This window comes from Astyanax mexicanus, chromosome 16, assembly GCF_023375975.1.
Source record: "Astyanax mexicanus isolate ESR-SI-001 chromosome 16, AstMex3_surface, whole genome shotgun sequence".
Lineage (NCBI taxonomy): Eukaryota > Metazoa > Chordata > Actinopteri > Characiformes > Acestrorhamphidae > Astyanax > Astyanax mexicanus.
In genome coordinates, this window is record NC_064423.1 from 12,826,113 (window position 1) to 12,845,027 (window position 18,915).

The 18,915-nt window shown below is 34.9% G+C and overlaps 1 protein-coding gene across 2 annotated transcripts in view; it reads right to left on the minus strand.

The window, feature by feature from the left end:
- Positions 1–11,853: 11,853 nt before the first annotated feature.
- fes (FES proto-oncogene, tyrosine kinase) overlaps positions 11,854–18,915 on the minus strand; it is a 53,632-nt gene continuing 46,570 nt past the window's right edge. For both annotated transcript variants that reach the window (XM_007252597.4, XM_015606709.3), the window contains exons 15-19: positions 18,253–18,347; positions 18,037–18,160; positions 17,100–17,257; positions 14,906–15,028; positions 11,854–12,230 (exon numbers count right to left, since the gene is read on the minus strand). In XM_007252597.4, the coding sequence (XP_007252659.2) occupies positions 12,097–12,230; positions 14,906–15,028; positions 17,100–17,257; positions 18,037–18,160; positions 18,253–18,347 (634 nt within the window). In that variant the 3' untranslated portion in view covers positions 11,854–12,096. The remainder of the gene's footprint in view (positions 12,231–14,905; positions 15,029–17,099; positions 17,258–18,036; positions 18,161–18,252; positions 18,348–18,915) is intronic.

Below are 18,915 nucleotides of genomic sequence, written 5' to 3' on the forward strand. Positions count from 1 at the left end.
TTATATAAGTTTGGTTGCTAAGGTTACTAGCTACCGTGCCGTAGTGCTCCGCACTGGAGCGAAACAACTTGGATAACCAGAATTCCCATTTTAAAAGCTTTAAAAAGGATACAGTGGTGCTTGGAAGTTTGTCAATCCTTTAGAATTTTCTTTATAATCTATGACATCAACAGTTTTTTACACAAGTTTTAAAAGTAGCTAAAGAGAACGCAGTTACATAAATGCGACAAAAAATGTATACCCTAAGCCCTTAGAGGGGGGGGGGGGGGGGTGTTATCTCCCTCACAAGATAAGATCTCACAACCTACACAGTTGTAGGTGTTCCCAAGCCATCCACTGAGGTAACCTATCTTATTCTTATCTCAGTGTCTCAGATTTTTATGCTTGCCCACATTGACTTTGAGAACACATTGAGAACTGACTGTTCACTTGCTGCTCAATTAATCAACCCCTTGACAGGAGCCACTGCATCCAGATCATAAATTTTGTCAGTAGTTTTAATGTTATCGCTGACTAGTTTAAGCATTGTAATGCACTGGGAATGTATGCATTTACGCATTTTTATCCAAAACTTTACTTTTATTTGTCTTTCTCTTGAAAATATTCTGTACTTTTTGGGTAATAAAGAATCATATCCTGGGAGTGCTGATGTTGCCTCCCCATATTTAGACCCATTGGAGTCTTTGGAGTGATGGCATAAAATAAATGAGATTTCTTCAATATTTAATGGCATATTTTAGTTACTTAGCATTATAACAGTAGCGGCTTTTTCATTAGGGTGATTAGACTAGCCCACACCAAAGAGCAAGAAGGAAGAAATGTTTTCAGCACATTAAACTATCATTAAACTAGCTGTGACTGTTCTGGACAGCCAGTCCTGCCTCTCAATCAGCCTCGATTTGCATTTCTTGCAATACCTCTTCTTTTTAGACAATTTTGGGTTATTTGAAAATTGCCCCAGATGCTCTCATTGACTCCCATGTTAATTATCTTTTTTCAGTGTTTTGGGCTCTGCAATGCAATTTCAATGGGTTTCAGATGGGCTTGTACTAAATCTGTGGGTTTTCCCATAAACTCTATATAGATTTGGTTGCTAAGGTTGCTAGGTACCACACTGTACTGCTCTGGATACTGCATTGGAACAAACCCATTACGCTGTTTGCGGTTTCTTTTCTTATCTTAATCAGAATCAAGTCTTGTAATATTTATAAGACAGTTGCTGCTGTTGTGAGAAGTGTCTGGTTTCAGGGTCCTGTTCTGATTTTAGTGCACTGCTAACCCGGCTATAGGCCTGACTGCACCAAAAACATGAAAGGATACAGTGGTGCTGGAAAGTTTGTCAACCCTTTAGAATTTTCTAGATTTCTATATGAACTGTAACATCATCAGTTTTTTTTATACTTATAAGTCTTAAAAGTAGAGAAAAAAAAATGCAGTTACATAAATGAGACAAAAATATTATGCTTGGTAATTTAGTTATTGAGGAAAACTATCCAATATTACATTTTTGTGAGTGGCAAAAGTATGTTAACCTGTAGGATTAGCAGTTAGTTTGAAGATAAAATGAAAGAAATTAGAGTGAGCGTGAATCACTCCAAGTGCAAGGTGTCTGCGAGGTCTCAAATGACCCTAGGGTAACTTCTAAGCAACTTCTGACTTTCTTACTGGCTAATGTTAATGTTCATGAGTCCACCATCAGAAGAACACTGAAGAACAATGTTGTGCATGGCAGTGTTACAAGAAGAAAAATGTTTTTAGACGGATAAAACCAAATTAAAACTTTTTGATCTAAATGAAAAGTTTATAGAAAGGAAAAGTCTACCTTACACTATCTGTAAAACATGGTGGTGGTAGTATCATGGTTTGGGCATGTTTTTTTTTTTTTTGCATCTGGCTTGCCCTTATTGACAGAACAATAAATTCTGAATAAAGTCAGATCATTCTAAAGAAAAAAAATCCAGACATTTGTCCATGAACTGAATCTAGATAAGGTGGGTCATGCAGCAAGACGATGACCCCTAAGCACACACGCTACCAAATAATGATTCAAGAAGAATAAAATTAATGAAGCAAGCAGTTAATGTGAGAAAATCCACCAACATCTCAGAGTTGAAGATGTTTTGTATGGAAAAATTGTAAGGCTAAAATTCCTACAAGACAGTGTGCAGGACTGATCAGCTGTTACGGGAGTTCACACAAGATACTGAAAGCAAAGGTTTACATAATTTTGCCACTCACAAATATGTAAGATTGCTAGGAAATGAAAATCTGATTATGTTTTAGGTCATATATATGCAGAAATATAGAATATTCTAAAGGGTTCCCAAACTTTAAAGCACCACTGTAGTGTTTAAACTGCTTATAGTCAGCTTAACAATTTAGTAATTAACACTAAAGCAATAACTTTAATATAGCCATTTAGATGATCTGATTCATAGTTGTGGATTAACACAGGGTTCTATTTTAGAGCCTATTATGACAATAATTAAGTAAGTGTAGGCTTATGTACAAAGGGTAAAGGGATTAATGGGATGACTATCACTCTTGTGTGATGTGCTCCTCCTGATCAGTGATATTACTGTCTGGCCTTACAGAGAGTTAAAAATCCCAACTGACACCTAAGTACTTGGCTGAGTGCAGACAGTGGCCAATACATTTAATCCCTGGCAGCTTGATGGTCTTGGTGTGGAAAAACAAAATTGCTGTACAGGTTTTACTCGTTGAGTGACTTCAATCACCTGACTGTCTCATGAGCGCTGCATTCTCTTCATGTGATTCATTAAAGCAATGCAGGCAGCTTCTGTCTGTAGAATCTTTTATTGAACCATTTAACCATTTAAAGCTTCAGCATCTTCTAGACACTGTTCACACTTGAGATGTGAAGTGAAGTGAGAAACACTGATGATGATGATCTGGTTCCAATAGCATCGGTCAGGACTGGGTCAAGACATCTCCAAAACATCAGAGGCAGGTTTTGTAGGGCGTTCCCAGTATGCCGTTTTCAGTATCAACCAATGGTGCTCCAGGAAGGGATGATCAGTGACTCAGAGTCCGGTCATGGGCACCCAAGGTTCAGGTTCACAACAGGTGTTCTCTGGAATGATGGTGCTCCACCCAGTACTTCTCGGATGAACTGGTAGCGTGTGATAATCTAAAATTATGTCCCCACTAATGCTCTTCTTTTATTGCTTGCAAGGTTGCTGGAGAAGACTGTGATTTGGTTGGGATTAAAAAGAAATAGGAGTGAATGAGAGAGGAACAAGAGATGAAAAATGACAAATAAACGAGTGTTTGGCTCAAACAATAGAACAATGATAATTTCTCGACAACTCTGGGATGAGTTACACAAAACTGAGAACAAAATGAAAGAAAAAGTATATTACAAATCAGATAACAATGTAGTGCAATTGTATATTGTAACTATCAACTGTCTACTACTATTTGTTCATCTTAATTTTCAACTTTGATTTGTTCGTCATATTAATAAGATGTTGGGTTGTATACAGCTTCTGGATAATGTCGCTGTCCAAGTGTCATGGCGGACACACACATGCAGTTTAAATACTTCATTAAATAAAGCAATGCAACAAATGGTGAATGGCAGCTGGAGAGATAACATAAACAGCAGGGCAGTAACAAAGATCAGGCAAAAATCAGTTGGGCGAATAGACAATCCAAGGTCATACACGAAAAATAATCACAGGCAAGGGAATAACGCTTTGTAATGTGGGTAAACCAGACAGTACCCGATGAGGTGTGTGTGGAGTGAAGGTGTGTATATATATAGTGGGGTGCACTGGTGAAAACGATACTCCAGTGATTGACTTCTGGTGGTGCCGTGTGCAGTGTCATGTGATCGTGTGAGTGAGTGATGTCAGAGTGAGGAATATTTCTGAGTATTGTAGTCCAGAGAGTGGAGATCACAGGCAGAGCTGAGTGCGGAACAGACATGTATTTCCTAAACAAAAACTTTACAGGGGATAAAAACAAAAAAATAGTTTATTTCAGTTCAGTTTTGAGAATTTTGACACAGACTAAGGGACAGACTGTGTTTTCTAATTATGCAGAGAAATAAAAAAGGCCAAACATGGAGAAATGTATGTTTTTCATTGGACAGTGACGATAAGTGCAGAAGTATAGTATTGTATTGCAAATATTTAAACAAACCTAAAGTGGCCAAACCACTTCATTAGGAAATCATTGAGAAGTCTGTACATTTCTTACCAAAATTACAAACTTCTATATACACATATTTTTAGCTATGAAAACCAAAATAGAAGCACAATAGCATAGTTTTGTGCTTTATAAACTGACTTGATTTATATTTTTCCACTAAGAATAAGTGGCAAAATGTGGTAGGACTGTCTGTACTGTCTGAGCAACTTTTGGATCAACCATCTTTTGGGCAAAGATTTTGGCATTGTTGAACTATTAGCCTCTGCATTTGCATTGCACTAGTTAGACAAATGTTTCTGGACAGAATTATTAGAAGGAATCAAAGGAACTTTCTAACAACCACCAAAGGAAAAAACTTGCCAACACCTCTGGAACCAAGAACTACACCACAGCAATGCATTAGCAACAAACATCAGTACCATAGAAACACTGCTGGGTTTCTATGGTACTGATACAAATGTTTGTTTTGCACAGGCACTTGAAGGGTAATATAAGTGAAGTCTGCATCACCCCCCAAAAAAGATAAATACTCCAGTTATACACAAAAAAGACACCAGAAGTTCAGACACCAGAACATGTCTTAGCTAGCAGAAGACATGTTAAAAAAAGCAGAGAAATGTGTCCATTTTTTGTCTGCAATCTTTTCCTTTTAGATCCAGGTTAGTATTTCAGAAGCTGGTGTTGGTGATGTTACATCAGCACTAGGGCGAACAGTTTAAATGCGCTTCATATTAATAACACACTGCCCTCTAGTTGTCATTTACTTTATTCAGGTTTACCAGAGGTCAAACAGCGGCCTCAGCACAGTGACGCAAGGCCTCTGCATGTGATGTTCTGCATACCAAGAACTCCACACATTCACAGACCTACTCGACAAGAAAGGTGGGGTGAGCACGGAGCTGGGGACAACAGGCACCAGAGTTATATACTCTATACCAGGGATGGGCAACTTCCATGATGGAGAGGGCCACATTTTTTTCAGCATGACCATTGGAGGGCCACATGACCTCGCACTTCAAATAATTGAATATGAAAAACGCTACAAATGATTTTCAATAAGAACAAATTTTATATGAATTTATATCTGTATGTTTACAGCACCAACATTTATCAACAACTATTTTCTGCATATTAATGCATTTTAATACGGCAAAAGACAAACCGTTTGCTTAAAAAAAGTGCAAAAAGGAAGTCCTTCATATCAAAGAACAAAAAGTTTGCTTAAAAAACTTATTGCAAATACAGTAGTTCCTCTGTGTAAAATAAGTTATAACAAGTCCTTCATAAGCAACAAGGACAAAACATTTGCTTATAAAAGTGCAAAAGGCATTTTTAGTTCACAGTTCACATCACTACCTCATTCCACCTGAGCACCGCTAGTCAAACTGCAGGGCAAAAATGCAAACAACAGCAGGATTCTGCACAGTAAACCTTTTATATAGAAGCTGTCATCAATACATATAATACCAGTCAAAGGTTTGGATACAAATAATATTAATATCTACATTGTGGATTAATATTGAAAACATTAAAACTATGAAGGAATACATATGCAATTTTACATATTTACCTCATCCAAGAGGTCAGAAAAGACCCCACAAAAACATCCAAAGAACTGCAGGCCTCATTTACTTCAGTTAAGGTCAGTGTTTATGACTCCACCATCAGAAAGATCTTGATGATTCCCAAAACCTTTGGGAACATATTCTGTGGACTGACGAGACAAAAGTTACATTCTTGGAAAGGTGTGTGTCCCAGCACATCTGGCGTGAATAACACCTTTCAGAAGAAAAAAAACATCACACCTACAGTAAAACATGGTGGTGGTAGTGTGATGATCTTGGGCTGTTTTGCTGCTTTAGGATCTGGAATACTTGCTGTGACTAATGGAACCATGAATTCTACTGTCCACCAAAAAACCATGAAGGAGAATGTCCGACCATCTGTTTGTGACCTCAAGCTACAACGAACTTGGGTTCTGCAGCAGGACAATGATCCAAAACACACCAGCAAGTCCAGCTCCAGACTTAGGAGTGGCCTATTAGTAAGACTCATTGTAAGTTACCGGAAACGCTTGATTGCAGTTGTTCTGCAAGCAATAAAACACTTTTTTCGCAGAGGGCCATGTGAGTTTGAATTAATTTTCATTTAAAAACGACATTTTCTGTTTACCTGTATAGTGTTTAACTAATATTAAAAAATTTTAATGATCTGAAACATTTAAGAGTGACAAAAAGAAATCATGAAGGGGCAAACACTTTTTCACACCACTGTAATATAAAATGTTGTAAAGCATGTTAATAGAGATAAGCAATACAAAAGTAATATATAATTTTGCTTGAGAAAAAGATTAATTCCCCCCCCCATGTGGATCTGCTTACTGTTTACCAGTTAATTCTGAGACCTCCTTTGACAACTTTGTAAACCAATAAAAGGCAGTAAAAATGAGGGAGGAAATACTGATGAAGACTGACCATGATATAGTGGAAAAAAACACAAAAATAAAATATTATAATATAATAGTGTATACTTTTAATATAAACAATTATTCATGTGAATGTTGTGTGAGGTGAGGAGGATTCATACATTTCTAGTGACTCCCCTGACAGACGCAATGCTCTCAGGCACCGCAGCCGGGATCTGTACGTCTGGAGAGTTGATGTCTCTCTCTTAATGAGGTTTTATCACTTATTTAATGCTCATGCAAGAATCTTTATCTTTGTGTGGATGGAAAATATACATTTAAAAAAAAGTCTGGATATTTGTGGACGGTGCCTAAACCACATTGAGAACTAATTCCAAATCCTGGATTTAAAGGACCTTCTGTCTGGAACATTTTAGTATTTTCCTGCTCAAACATACCTTATATCGTTAACTAATAAATACTAAAGAGCTTGTTAATTAGCTGGTTAGCTGGATAATATGTTGAAGGCAGATTGTCCGATATCAGAAAGAGAAAACACACAGCTGTGCCCTGGTTGTGTTTAGAACACAAGCTAAACTAAATAAAGCAAATTCTGTTAGCTTTGATTCAGTATTCAGCTGAGACTAAGACTGAACTGTACTTTATATAATATAAAATAGCACTGAGCTGCACAGTCACACTCCCAATGTATTTCAAATGCTGAATCACAGTGAGTGAGTAGTCAGTCAGATCCTCAGGCCTGGTGAAAAAGGCTGCATGTCATTTGTCAGTGCTTATCTCACAGAAATCACACGCTACAGGATGCACCAGTCAGTTACAGCAATCAGGGGCTGATGAAAATGGAGACCTAAGTAATGAGGGCTGCTAGATAAGACACACTTTGAAGTGATTTGTAAACTCTTAACACGCACTGTAAACTAACACAGGCACCACCATTAATCATTTACTTTCCCAACTTTACTTACTTTACTCCAACCCTCTGGCCAGGACTCTGCATATCTCACAATACTCTCAGCACAAAGAGGGTAAAAAAACAGGAGCTCCTGGAGCTCAATGCGCTTGGAGGAGAACACTGTTCACATTATAGGCCTCCTTAAAGCAGAAATCCAGTGTGAAATTGATGGCATATAGTGAATCATCCCTGACATTTAAAATGAGGAACTGAGAACTTTGAAAGTGCACAGATATTTAAAAAAGTATTAAACTATTTCTACACACAGTACCTTCAGGTATTTCTCTGGGTGCCACTATTTGTCATGATACGTTGTATAATGAGCACAACGACACTACAGCTAATAAGTCACATTTATGCCATTTAGGTCTACCCTACTGATTCTCTCGTGCTTATCAGTTGACAATTTCAAGACTAAGACATCCTGCATATACAGTTTTATATACCATATACATATACATACCATATATTTATACAGTTTTCAGATACAGTACATTTTCAGACTTTACAATTTACATAATTGTATATTTGTTGTGATAAAAAACATTAACAAATTATCACATTTCATATTTAAATGTCTTTGTTATGATTTAAAATGTTATTTTATGCCAGATGAGTTGGGGAGTTGGAGGTGAGGTCCTGATCTCACTAATGCTCTTACTGCTGAAAGCAATCAAATCCTCACAGCTCTAACATGTAGAACGCCTTCCCTCCACTGTCGAGACAATTATTTTAACAAAACCTGCATAAAATCTGCAAAAAAAAAAACATAGTAAAAATATTAAAATATTGTAAAAACATTAAAATCATGGTAAACATGGTAAAATCAAGGTAAAAATATAAAACATGGTAAAATTATGGTAAAAATATAAAACATGGTAAAATTATGGCAAACATGGTAAAACTAAATAAAATCAAGGTAAAAATATAAAACATGGTAAAATCATGGTAAAAATAAAAACATGGTAAAACAAAATCAAATCAAGGTAAAAATATAAAACATGGTAAAAATAAAAAACATGGTAAAATTACGGTAAACATGGAAAAACAGTAAAATCATGGTAAAAATAAAAACGTTAAAATTATGGTAAAAATAAAAAACATGGTAAAATCATGGTAAAAATAAAAAAAACATGGTAAAATCATGGTAAAAATAAAAAACATGGTAAAATCATGGTAAAAATATAAAACATGGTAAAAATAAAAAAACATGGTAAAATCATGGTAAAAATATAAAACATGGTAAAATCATGGTAAAAATAAAAAAACATGGTAAAATCATGGTAAAAATAAAAAACATGGTAAAATCATGGTAAAAATATAAAACATGGTAAAAATAAAAAAACATGGTAAAATCATGGTAAAAATATAAAACATGGTAAAATCATGGTAAAAATAAAAAAACATGGTAAAATCATGGTAAAAATATAAAACATGGTAAAATCATGGTAAAAATAAAAAACATGGTAAAATCATGGTAAAAATAAAAAACATGGTAAAATCATGGTAAAAATATAAAACATGGTAAAATCATGGTAAAAATAAAAAACATGGTAAAATCATGGTAAAAATAAAAAACATGGTAAAATCATGGTAAAAATATAAAACATGGTAAAATCATGGTAAAAATAAAAAAACATGGTAAAATCATGGTAAAAATAAAAAACATGGTAAAATCATGGTAAAAATAAAAAAACATGGTAAAATCATGGTAAAAATATAAAACATGGTAAAAATAAAAAAACATGGTAAAATCAAGGTAAAAATATAAAACATGGTAAAATCATGGTAAAAATATAAAACACGGTAAAATCATGGTAAAAATATAAAACATGGTAAAAATAAAAAAACATGGTAAAATCAAGGTAAAAATATAAAACATGGTAAAATCATGGTAAAAATAAACATGGTAAAATCATGGTAAAAATATAAAACATGGTAAAATCATGGTAAAAATAAACATGGTAAAATCATGGTAAAAATATAAAACATGGTAAAATCATGGTAAAAATATAAAACATGGTAAAATCATGGTAAACATGGTAAAATCATGGTAAAAATACAAAACATGGTAAAATCATGGTAAAAATAAACATGGTAAAATCATGGTAAAAATATAAAACATGGTAAAATCATGGTAAACATGGTAAAATCATGGTAAAAATATAAAACATGGTAAAATCATGGTAAAAATATAAAACATGGTAAAATCATGGTAAAAATAAACATGGTAAAATCATGGTAAAAATAAACATGGTAAAATCATGGTAAAAAATATAAAACATGGTAAAATCATGGTAAACATGGTAAAAATAAAAAAACATGGTAAAATAATGGTAAAAATAAACATGGTAAAATCATGGTGAAAATATAAAACATGGTGAAATTAAGGTAAACATGCAAAACTATAAAATCATGGTAAAACTATAAAAACGTTAAAAACACAGTAAACATGGTAAAACTATAAAAAAAACATGGTAAAACTAAAAAACTTTAAAAAACATGGTAAACATGGTTAAACTATAAAAACATTAAAAACACAGTAAACATGGTAAACTATAAAAAAAAAACATGGTAAAACTACAAAACTTTAAAAAACATGGTAAACATGGTTAAACTATAAAAACGTTAAAAACACAGTAAACGTGGTAAAACTATAAAAACATGGTAAAACTATAAAAACTTAAAAAAAACACAGTAAAAGTGGTAAAACTATAAGAACATTGTAAAAACTATTAAAATATGGTAAAACTATAAAAACTTTAAAAAACATGGTAAACATGGTTAAACTATAAAAACATTAAAAACACAGTAAACGTGGTAAAACTATAAAAACATGGTAAAACTATAAAAACTTAAAAAAAAACACAGTAAAAGTGGTAAAACTAAGAACATTGTAAAAACTATTAAAATATGGTAAAACTATAAAAACATGGTAAAACTATAAAAACTTAAAAAAAAAACACAGTAAACATGGTAAAACTATAAAAACATGGTAAAACTATAAAAACAAAAAAAAAACACAGTAAACACAGTCCTATTTCTTTTTTTTTAGCAGTGTGTGAAGATCTGCGTAGATTCGATAGTGCAAAATGCAAGTTCTTGCAACTTTGATCAGGAGTGTATCTGTGTAATCATTCCTCCGCACTAAAACACATTTAAATGAAGCTCTGATATAATATAAGGATGTTGGTTAGCACTGAAACGAGGTCTTTGTATGTGAGAATAAAGTGATATATAGTACAGAAGTGGTGAAAAACATGGGTTGTGTAAAACACGGAATCAACTTCCAGCTCCTCTAAACAACTAGTGTGTTTTGAAAGATGATGAACAGTGTATTGGTTCCATCTACAGGTCAGAGCGGGTAATTACATTTCTCCTTCACATTTTCTTTTTCCTCTTACTCTGAGCCGGAAATATATATGGAGCCGGATATATGCACAATTTACCTATGCACAATTTAGCTGAGCTGTGGGTTTCTGCAGCTCCTCCAGAGTGACTATGGGCATCTTGGCTTTTAAAGAACTTTAGCTCTGACCTCTCTGGTGAGTTCCTTGCTCTTCATAATGCTGTTTGTTCACTAGTGTTCTATAACAAACTACTGAAAAAGAGAGGGTAAACAATGTTGAATCACTTCTTATCATTACAAACATCTGAGAACTGCAAAGAAATCTTATTTCTTCATTTTTATTTTCCACTGTATACAAACAATTGTACGAAAACGTTTTAGGTCCAGTCTTAAAAAAATTAAAAACAGTTGATTTTGAGAATAAAGTCGTAATTTTACGAGAATAAAGTCATAATATTATGAGAATAAAGTCATTAAACTGTGTTTTTACGCTTCTTTATTTTCCTTTGACATTGCAGCCACATCCTGTGACTGCTTTCGGCTGTTTTATTAGAAACACGTAGCGGATGGAACCCAAGCCTCCTAATTCCTCGAAAGGAAGACTTCACCTCAAATATTTCTGAGTTAAGTTACATGTTATGATGTTATCCCACCTGAACCCTTAACGTACTGCTGTTGACCATTTTTACCTGCATCATGGAGGAGAATATAACCCACAGTAGACAGTGCAGTGAGTGGTAATGACTGTGATCAGTGGCATCTGGCTGGAACTGTCCATGTTTACAGAAACATTCAGTGCAGAGGCAAGAAGGTTACACATGCATATCCCACAGGTCAGAGCAGCATTCAGTGTTAGCTTCTATGGGACATGGCAAAAGTCATGGGACATGATAATAGTTGTATATTGCATGTAAGTGTAAATCCAGAATTATATCACAAAAACACCACAAGAAATTTTTACACTGTTTATTTTCTCATACTGTGATCATAAGTTAAGACAGCAACAATTCAATTTTAAATACATTACAAAAGTAAAAGCATCACATTTGAAATGACAGCACATGAGCTCTGTTCATAAACACAGTGTATTCTTTGAAGGCACACTCACATTTTGCATACTGTGCACCGATTTGGGGAGTGTGTGTGTTTGTGTGTGTGTGTGTGTGTGTGTGTGTGTGTGTGTGTGTGTGTGTGTCATTGGCAAAGAGATTGTAGATCTGCCCTGATTTTTTGGAATGAAGGGCGATGCCTGGGGTCGTACTGCCAGCAGCGACACATGAGGGCATAGATGTCGTCTGGACAGCCAGTGGGAGCTGGCATACGATAGCCTGTGGATTATAATGAGAGCATTAGGACATTAGGTATTTATCATACTTACAGTTATTCTTACAATTAACAGACAAAAACGTGCTGGAAAAACTGTGACAGACAACTGACCTATCACTTCATCACTATTAAGAACTGCTAAAAACTTATCTTTATGAATTAAAAATGGGAAAATAGGCTGAGTCACATGGGGAGTGTTATCTTAAATGTACTGTGGCGTAGTAATTTTTATTTTAAATTGTCTTTCATTTTTCTCCTAATGTATCTGGCCCAATTTATTTTCCCACTCATTCAGCTGATACTCAGATGTATATCCCTGCATCACAGGTGATGTCTCAACACAAGGAGAGTGAATATTAGCAGATTAGAGAGTGAAGTCAGACTTTGACTCTTTTCGAACTACTGCTAAAGCAGCATTGGGATTCCTGTTTGAATCCCGGTCATGCAGCTTGCCGTCAGCTCCCAGAGCCCTAAGAGAGAGCAAGGCCTACTGTGTTCTCTCAGTTCTCTCAGGCTGATGGCAGGCTGCATGACCAGGATTCGAACCAGCAATCTCCCGATTTTAGTGGCAGCACTTTTAGACTGCTGAACCACCCATAGCCCATATTGATCTCTGGAATTTTAACTGTAAAAACAAACGATATGGACAAAATTTTGTGACACCTGCTAACTTAACGTTTCTTCCAAAAATCATGGCTATTAAAAAAAAAAGTACAGAAAAGCCTCACTACTAGATTGGAAGCACTGCTGTGAGTATCTAAATGCATTCAATATCAAGAACATTTGTGAGGCCAAGATGTTAGATAGTCACCACCCCACCTCATCCCAAACTTCCTTAATCATCCCTAAAGTATTGAATGGAGCGCCCACATTCTAGAGAACACAGTTTCACTGCTCCACAGCTCAATACTCAATTAGGCACAATGCCAATATGTTCATGTTTATCTGTTCTAATGACGGTACTTCTCTACAGGGGCTAGACAATCTGTGTGTGTATTTGCACATCTGCATCAGCAGATGTTCATATTGTAGCTTAATGTATACAGTTCAATTTTCATTTCTTGTTTTTCTTTTCCTTCCTTGGTCTACCTCATAAAGCTGAGGAAATCCAGCCAAGATGTTCAAAGCTGTCATTTAAACAAAAGGTGCTACTTTAAAGAAGCTAAAATATAAAACATATTTTTTGTTTTGTTTAACACTTTTTGTTTACTAAATAATTCAATGTCTTTTTCTTCATAGTTTTAATGACTTTAGTATTAATATACAATGCAGAACATTTTACAATAATGAAGGGTAAAGATGTTATAGAATAAACATTAAATAATAAGTCATTTTTCAATAATAGAGTTTTACTGTAAAACAAGAAAATATTCAAGTAAACAAGAATAGAGTTAAATAAACTAGAATTACAAGATTTGTTTTCTATTTTACAGAAAGTAGACAGACAGACAGACAGACAGACAGACAGACAGACAGACAGACAGACAGATAGATAGATAGATAGATAGATAGATAGATAGATAGATAGATAGATAGATAGATAGATAGATAGATAGATAGATAGATAGATAGATAGATCTTGTGAGATAGTTTGAAGAACAAAGCTTGGCTTTCTCCGGATTTTGCCCAACTGATGTTCAACTCCATCACTATCTCTTATTTACTAAAGCTGCTGATATTTTTAATACCTATAAATTATACTAGATTCCTGTGAGGAGAACTCTGGAGATGTTTCTTGATGGATCATTTATGAATAATTCATAATTCAGACTCTTACGCTGCAGCTTAATATGGAGGACGATAAAAGACATAAGTAAGTATATATATATATATATATATATATATATAATAAATTAATAAAAAATACACACATTAAAACTAATATTTATTTGTTTATTTATTTTTATTTATGTATTTACTGATTGATGTATTTCTACATTATTTATATATTTCTGCATTTATTTATTTATTTCAACATGTATTTATTTATGTCCATATTTCTTCATGTATTTTTTATTTATATATATATATATATTTTTAATGTTTTTATTTTCAGATTTCTTCATTTATTTGTTTCTGTATTTCTGCATTTGCATGTTAATTAGGTAGCTTTGGGCGGTGCCTAACATTAGAGTAGTTGCTTCTGTCTGATTCACCAGTTGACCAATCCTGCTTTAGAGTGAGAAAAGGACCGCCTACCTTATTAACATACACATGCAGAAATACAGAAATAAATAAATGAAGAAATGTGTAAATAAATAAATACATGTAGAAATATGTAAATAAATAAATACAAACATGAAGAAATATGGAAATAAATAAATAAATGTAGAAATGTTGAAATAAATATATGAATAAATGTTGAAATAAATAAATAAATACATGTAGAAATACATCAATCAATAAATATATAAATAAATGCAGAAACAGCCCCAAATAAATGTTCATGGCTGGAAATAGATTCCTGATATTTTAAGTGTGTACTTTTTCATGACAAAATGTATTTTTAATTTATTTATCTATACAATTATTAATGTATTTATATGCACATTTATTTATTTACTTTTATTTAATTACTAATGTAAGGTTTCATCCTCCACAGCTTAAATCAAACTAGACTGTGGAAAACTAAACATCAGACAGTTCAGTGCTGAAGTGCTCGTCATCCTTGCCTCACCTCTTTCTACCTCGTCTCTGGTCTGCTGATTGCTCATGCTGGTGTAGGGTGTGATTCCCCTGGAGAAGGTCTCCCACAGCAACACTCCAAAGCTCCACACATCACTCTCACTGGTGTAGCGGCCTGAAACACAGCCAGAGGGCAGCATCGAGTCACTCACAGCATCTCCACAGCTGAGCAATCACAGAGCAAACACAGTAATGATACTCCGGATAAACTGCACGCAGTAACCGGACATCCAGCAGATCAGCCTGATGAATCATTAACCAGCATTAAAATACAGCAGAGAGCTGACCTTCTGCTGAACGCCGATTACATCGCTCCGTAATCACCCACTCAGTGTGAGGTGGCACAAAGCGGCTCAACATAGAAGAATTTATGAGAACAAACAAAGAGCAATAAAAGCCCATATCCAGTGTGTTAGATTAAGAAACGGTTTGTTAAAAAATTACATTTACAATTTTTTTCTTTTACTTCAAATCTAATCATTGAACAAAAATGTCCTAAAATGTCACCAGTGAAGTCAATTTACTATTAAAAACTTAAATTCAAGGACATTATAATGCAATTTGCCCTAAAATTAAATTCTTAGTTCAGATATACTATTTTACTAATGTGTATTAGGTAAAGCATCCAATCTACAGATCTACTAGTGCATCTCAAAAAATGAAAATATCATTGAAAAGTTATTTGAGTAATTCAGTTCAAAATGTGAAACTCATATATTATATAGATATATTACACACAGAGTGATCTATTTTAATAGTTTATGTCTTTTACTGTTGTTGATTTTGGCTCACAGCCAATGAAAACCCAAAAATCAGTATATCAGAAAATTTGAATATTCTATAAGATCAATTGGTACTTTTGGCAAGTGTGGGCAGTGTGCTAAATCCTGCTGGAAAATGAAATCCGCATCTAATGATCAGTGATGGTTTGGAGAGACGTGTCATCTGCTGGTGTTGGTCCACTGTGTTATATTATCAAGTCCAAAGTCAGTGCAGTTTTGTTTTCCCACAAAATCTTACAGCACTTCATGCTTCCCTCTGCTGACAACTTTTGTATGGATGCAGATTTCATTTTCCAGCAGGACTTGGCACACTGCCCACACTGCCAATCATACCAATTTGTCTTTATATAACATTCAAATTTTCTGAGAAACTGATTTTTGGGTTTTCATTGTCTGCAAAATCATCAACAATAAAAGAAACAAACACTTTATAGATCACACTGTGTTTAATACATCTATATAATATATGAGTTTCACATTTTGAACAGAATTACTAAAATAAAGTAACTTTTCAATGATCTTCTATTTTTTTAATAGTATAAAGCTATTCGTATTATTCATGTTAAGTGAATATTACATGGACTACACAAACAATGAATATAGTCACGATGACGCATCTTTAATGTAATTCTGATTAATTATATTTTTCCACTGATTTACATGGAATCTTACACACTCAAAATACATCCCTCCTATTTATACTGTGTATTTTTATTTATTTTTATTTACTGGACTCTTTATTAGACCGTTTACTGAACAAAATTAAAGTGTAGACCTAATAAAATAAAATAAGAGATAAAGAGAGTGAGATCACATGTAAATAAATTTGTCTATTAAAGTTTACATTAGGGTTATGCAGTCCTGATCGTGTGATTAGTCTAAATGCATTTATATATGTATTTATTAATATTTAAAATGATAGTTTTTTTTACCAGTACAAACTGCAGAACAGAAATCTTATATATTTTTTTACAATAAAAAAAGAGTTACACCCTGTACTGGTTTGTCATTAGTGTCTTAATAATATTGGGTTTCTAAAGCTTGATTCTTTAGTTTGCACTGGGTTTAGAAAAACAATATGGTCATTAATTAATAAATGGACTTGTATCCCACAAACTTAGCAAAACCAGTAAATCATTGCATTTAATAACACTACACTTCACAGACAAAAACAGTAATATTAGCCACCCTGAAGCCTGATTTTAACTCATTTTCTGCACAATGATAATTGGCTGTTATTTACATTAGCCTTGATGCTCCAGTGGAAACTAAAGACACTAAACATGCCCTGGCTGATTGAATGTATCTGGGCTGAGGGGGGAATTGTGTAGATAAGGTTCTACAGTGAACATCTGCTTTAGGAGATCTGCTGAGTCCGGTAAAGTCACAGCTGGTTTGGCTGACCGTAGTTGAGGGCCTCCGGTGCGGTCCATTTGACTGGAATCTGCCTCATGCCGCCGGTGGCCGAGTACACCCCGTCCTGCTCCTGGCGGGACATGCCAAAATCACTTATTTTCACCACACTCTTCTCTCCAACCAGACAGTTCCTAGCAGCCAGGTCCCTGTGAGGGGAAAGAGTGAGAGAGTGTGAGTGAGAGATGCACACAGAGAAAGACAGAGAGAGAGATAGAGAAATACAGAAAGAAAGATAATGTTCAGAATGCCAGAGAGAAAAGAAAATACTAGACATACACTGGACATTTAAAAAAGTTCAAAAGTTAAAGCCTGAATAATTTATACAGACCAATGACAAGTTTATTTTTCATATTGCAGTTCAGAGTACAGCAGTTGAGTTTCCTCCTATTTTACTATCTTACTATCTTATCTTACTATCTTCCTTCCTTTTTTTTTTTTTGTTTACAGAATTGGACAAAAATGTTCCATGTCTGTGCATCCCTGGGAAATACACAGAGAGATACACAGAGAAAGAAAGAAACAGCAAGAAATACAGAGAGACAGGGACAGTCCCATTAGCAGTGCAGGTTCTCTGAAGCCGTGAAGAATCTCAGGTTCTGGCTGTGAGTGACTGAGCATGAGTGGAGCAGCAGCAACACTGTGAAGCCTCGTCCCCGCTGAGCTCATTATCCGGCCTCTCCCAGCCTGGCTCTGCCTTCAACCAACTGTCCTTCACTCCTCAGAGACCCCCGCTGACCGCTAAAGCCTGCCCAACGTTTCCACTTTCACAATTAAGCCCTCATTATCCCAATATCCTCAACGTTCCTTTCTCAACACCGTGAGGAACCTGGCGTTACGATGCACAGGTTCACTGTCAGAATCCGTCCCGTGATTTATCATCCCTTACCGTCTCCTTCTGCACCATCCCCTCCCCTTCCCGACTCACCTGTGTATGCATTTCTTGCTCTCCAGGTACTCCATGCCAGACGCCACATTCTCTGCCATCTTGATCAGCATGTTTGGCCTCAGGTTGTGTCCCTCTGTTCGCAGAAAGGAGAGGAAGTCTCCTCCTGCAGCCCAGATTCAAACAACCCATCATCATCATCTGAGTCACATTTCAACACGGGGAGCATGCAGAGCAGCGTCTGTGACGGGTCATTACCTTGCACCAGCTCCATGATAATGTAGATGGGCTGCTTCTGTGTACACACGCCAATGAGCTGCACTATGTTTGGATGGTCGTACTGCTTTAGGATCCTTGGACACATGGTGAGAAAAATTCAGATTCACAGCGTGTTTGTTTTTGCACATTTCTCTCAGAGAGAGAGAGAGAAACACATGGTAAAAACTTCACGCAATACACAAATAAATCAGCCATAACATTAAAACCAGTACAAGCTGATGTGAATAACATTGATTTCAGGGTGTAGGATAAAAACTTACTGATAAAAAACAACACATTAATATCACGTGATCAGAAATCGGAGTTGATCATGTAATTTTCAAAGGATCAGAATCCAGTCAAAAAGATCTGGATCACCGATTTATAGGAGTGTGATGAGATCTCGTGGCACGAGATCTCGCGAGATTAAAACGTGATGATATTTCTCATCAGGCTTAAACCTGGAAATGCTTCTGCTACTTTTAAGTTGTATGTCTGGCTGAATTTTGGCTCCAGCGGAAACAATAAAGGGTAACAGAGTGACCAACAAGAAACTAACCATATATAAATACTGTAAGTAAATCCTACACGTGACTGTTTCATAGGCAGTTGTACTAATCCCTTAGCTCTGTACTATATTAAAAAAAAAATGTTCTGTTTCTG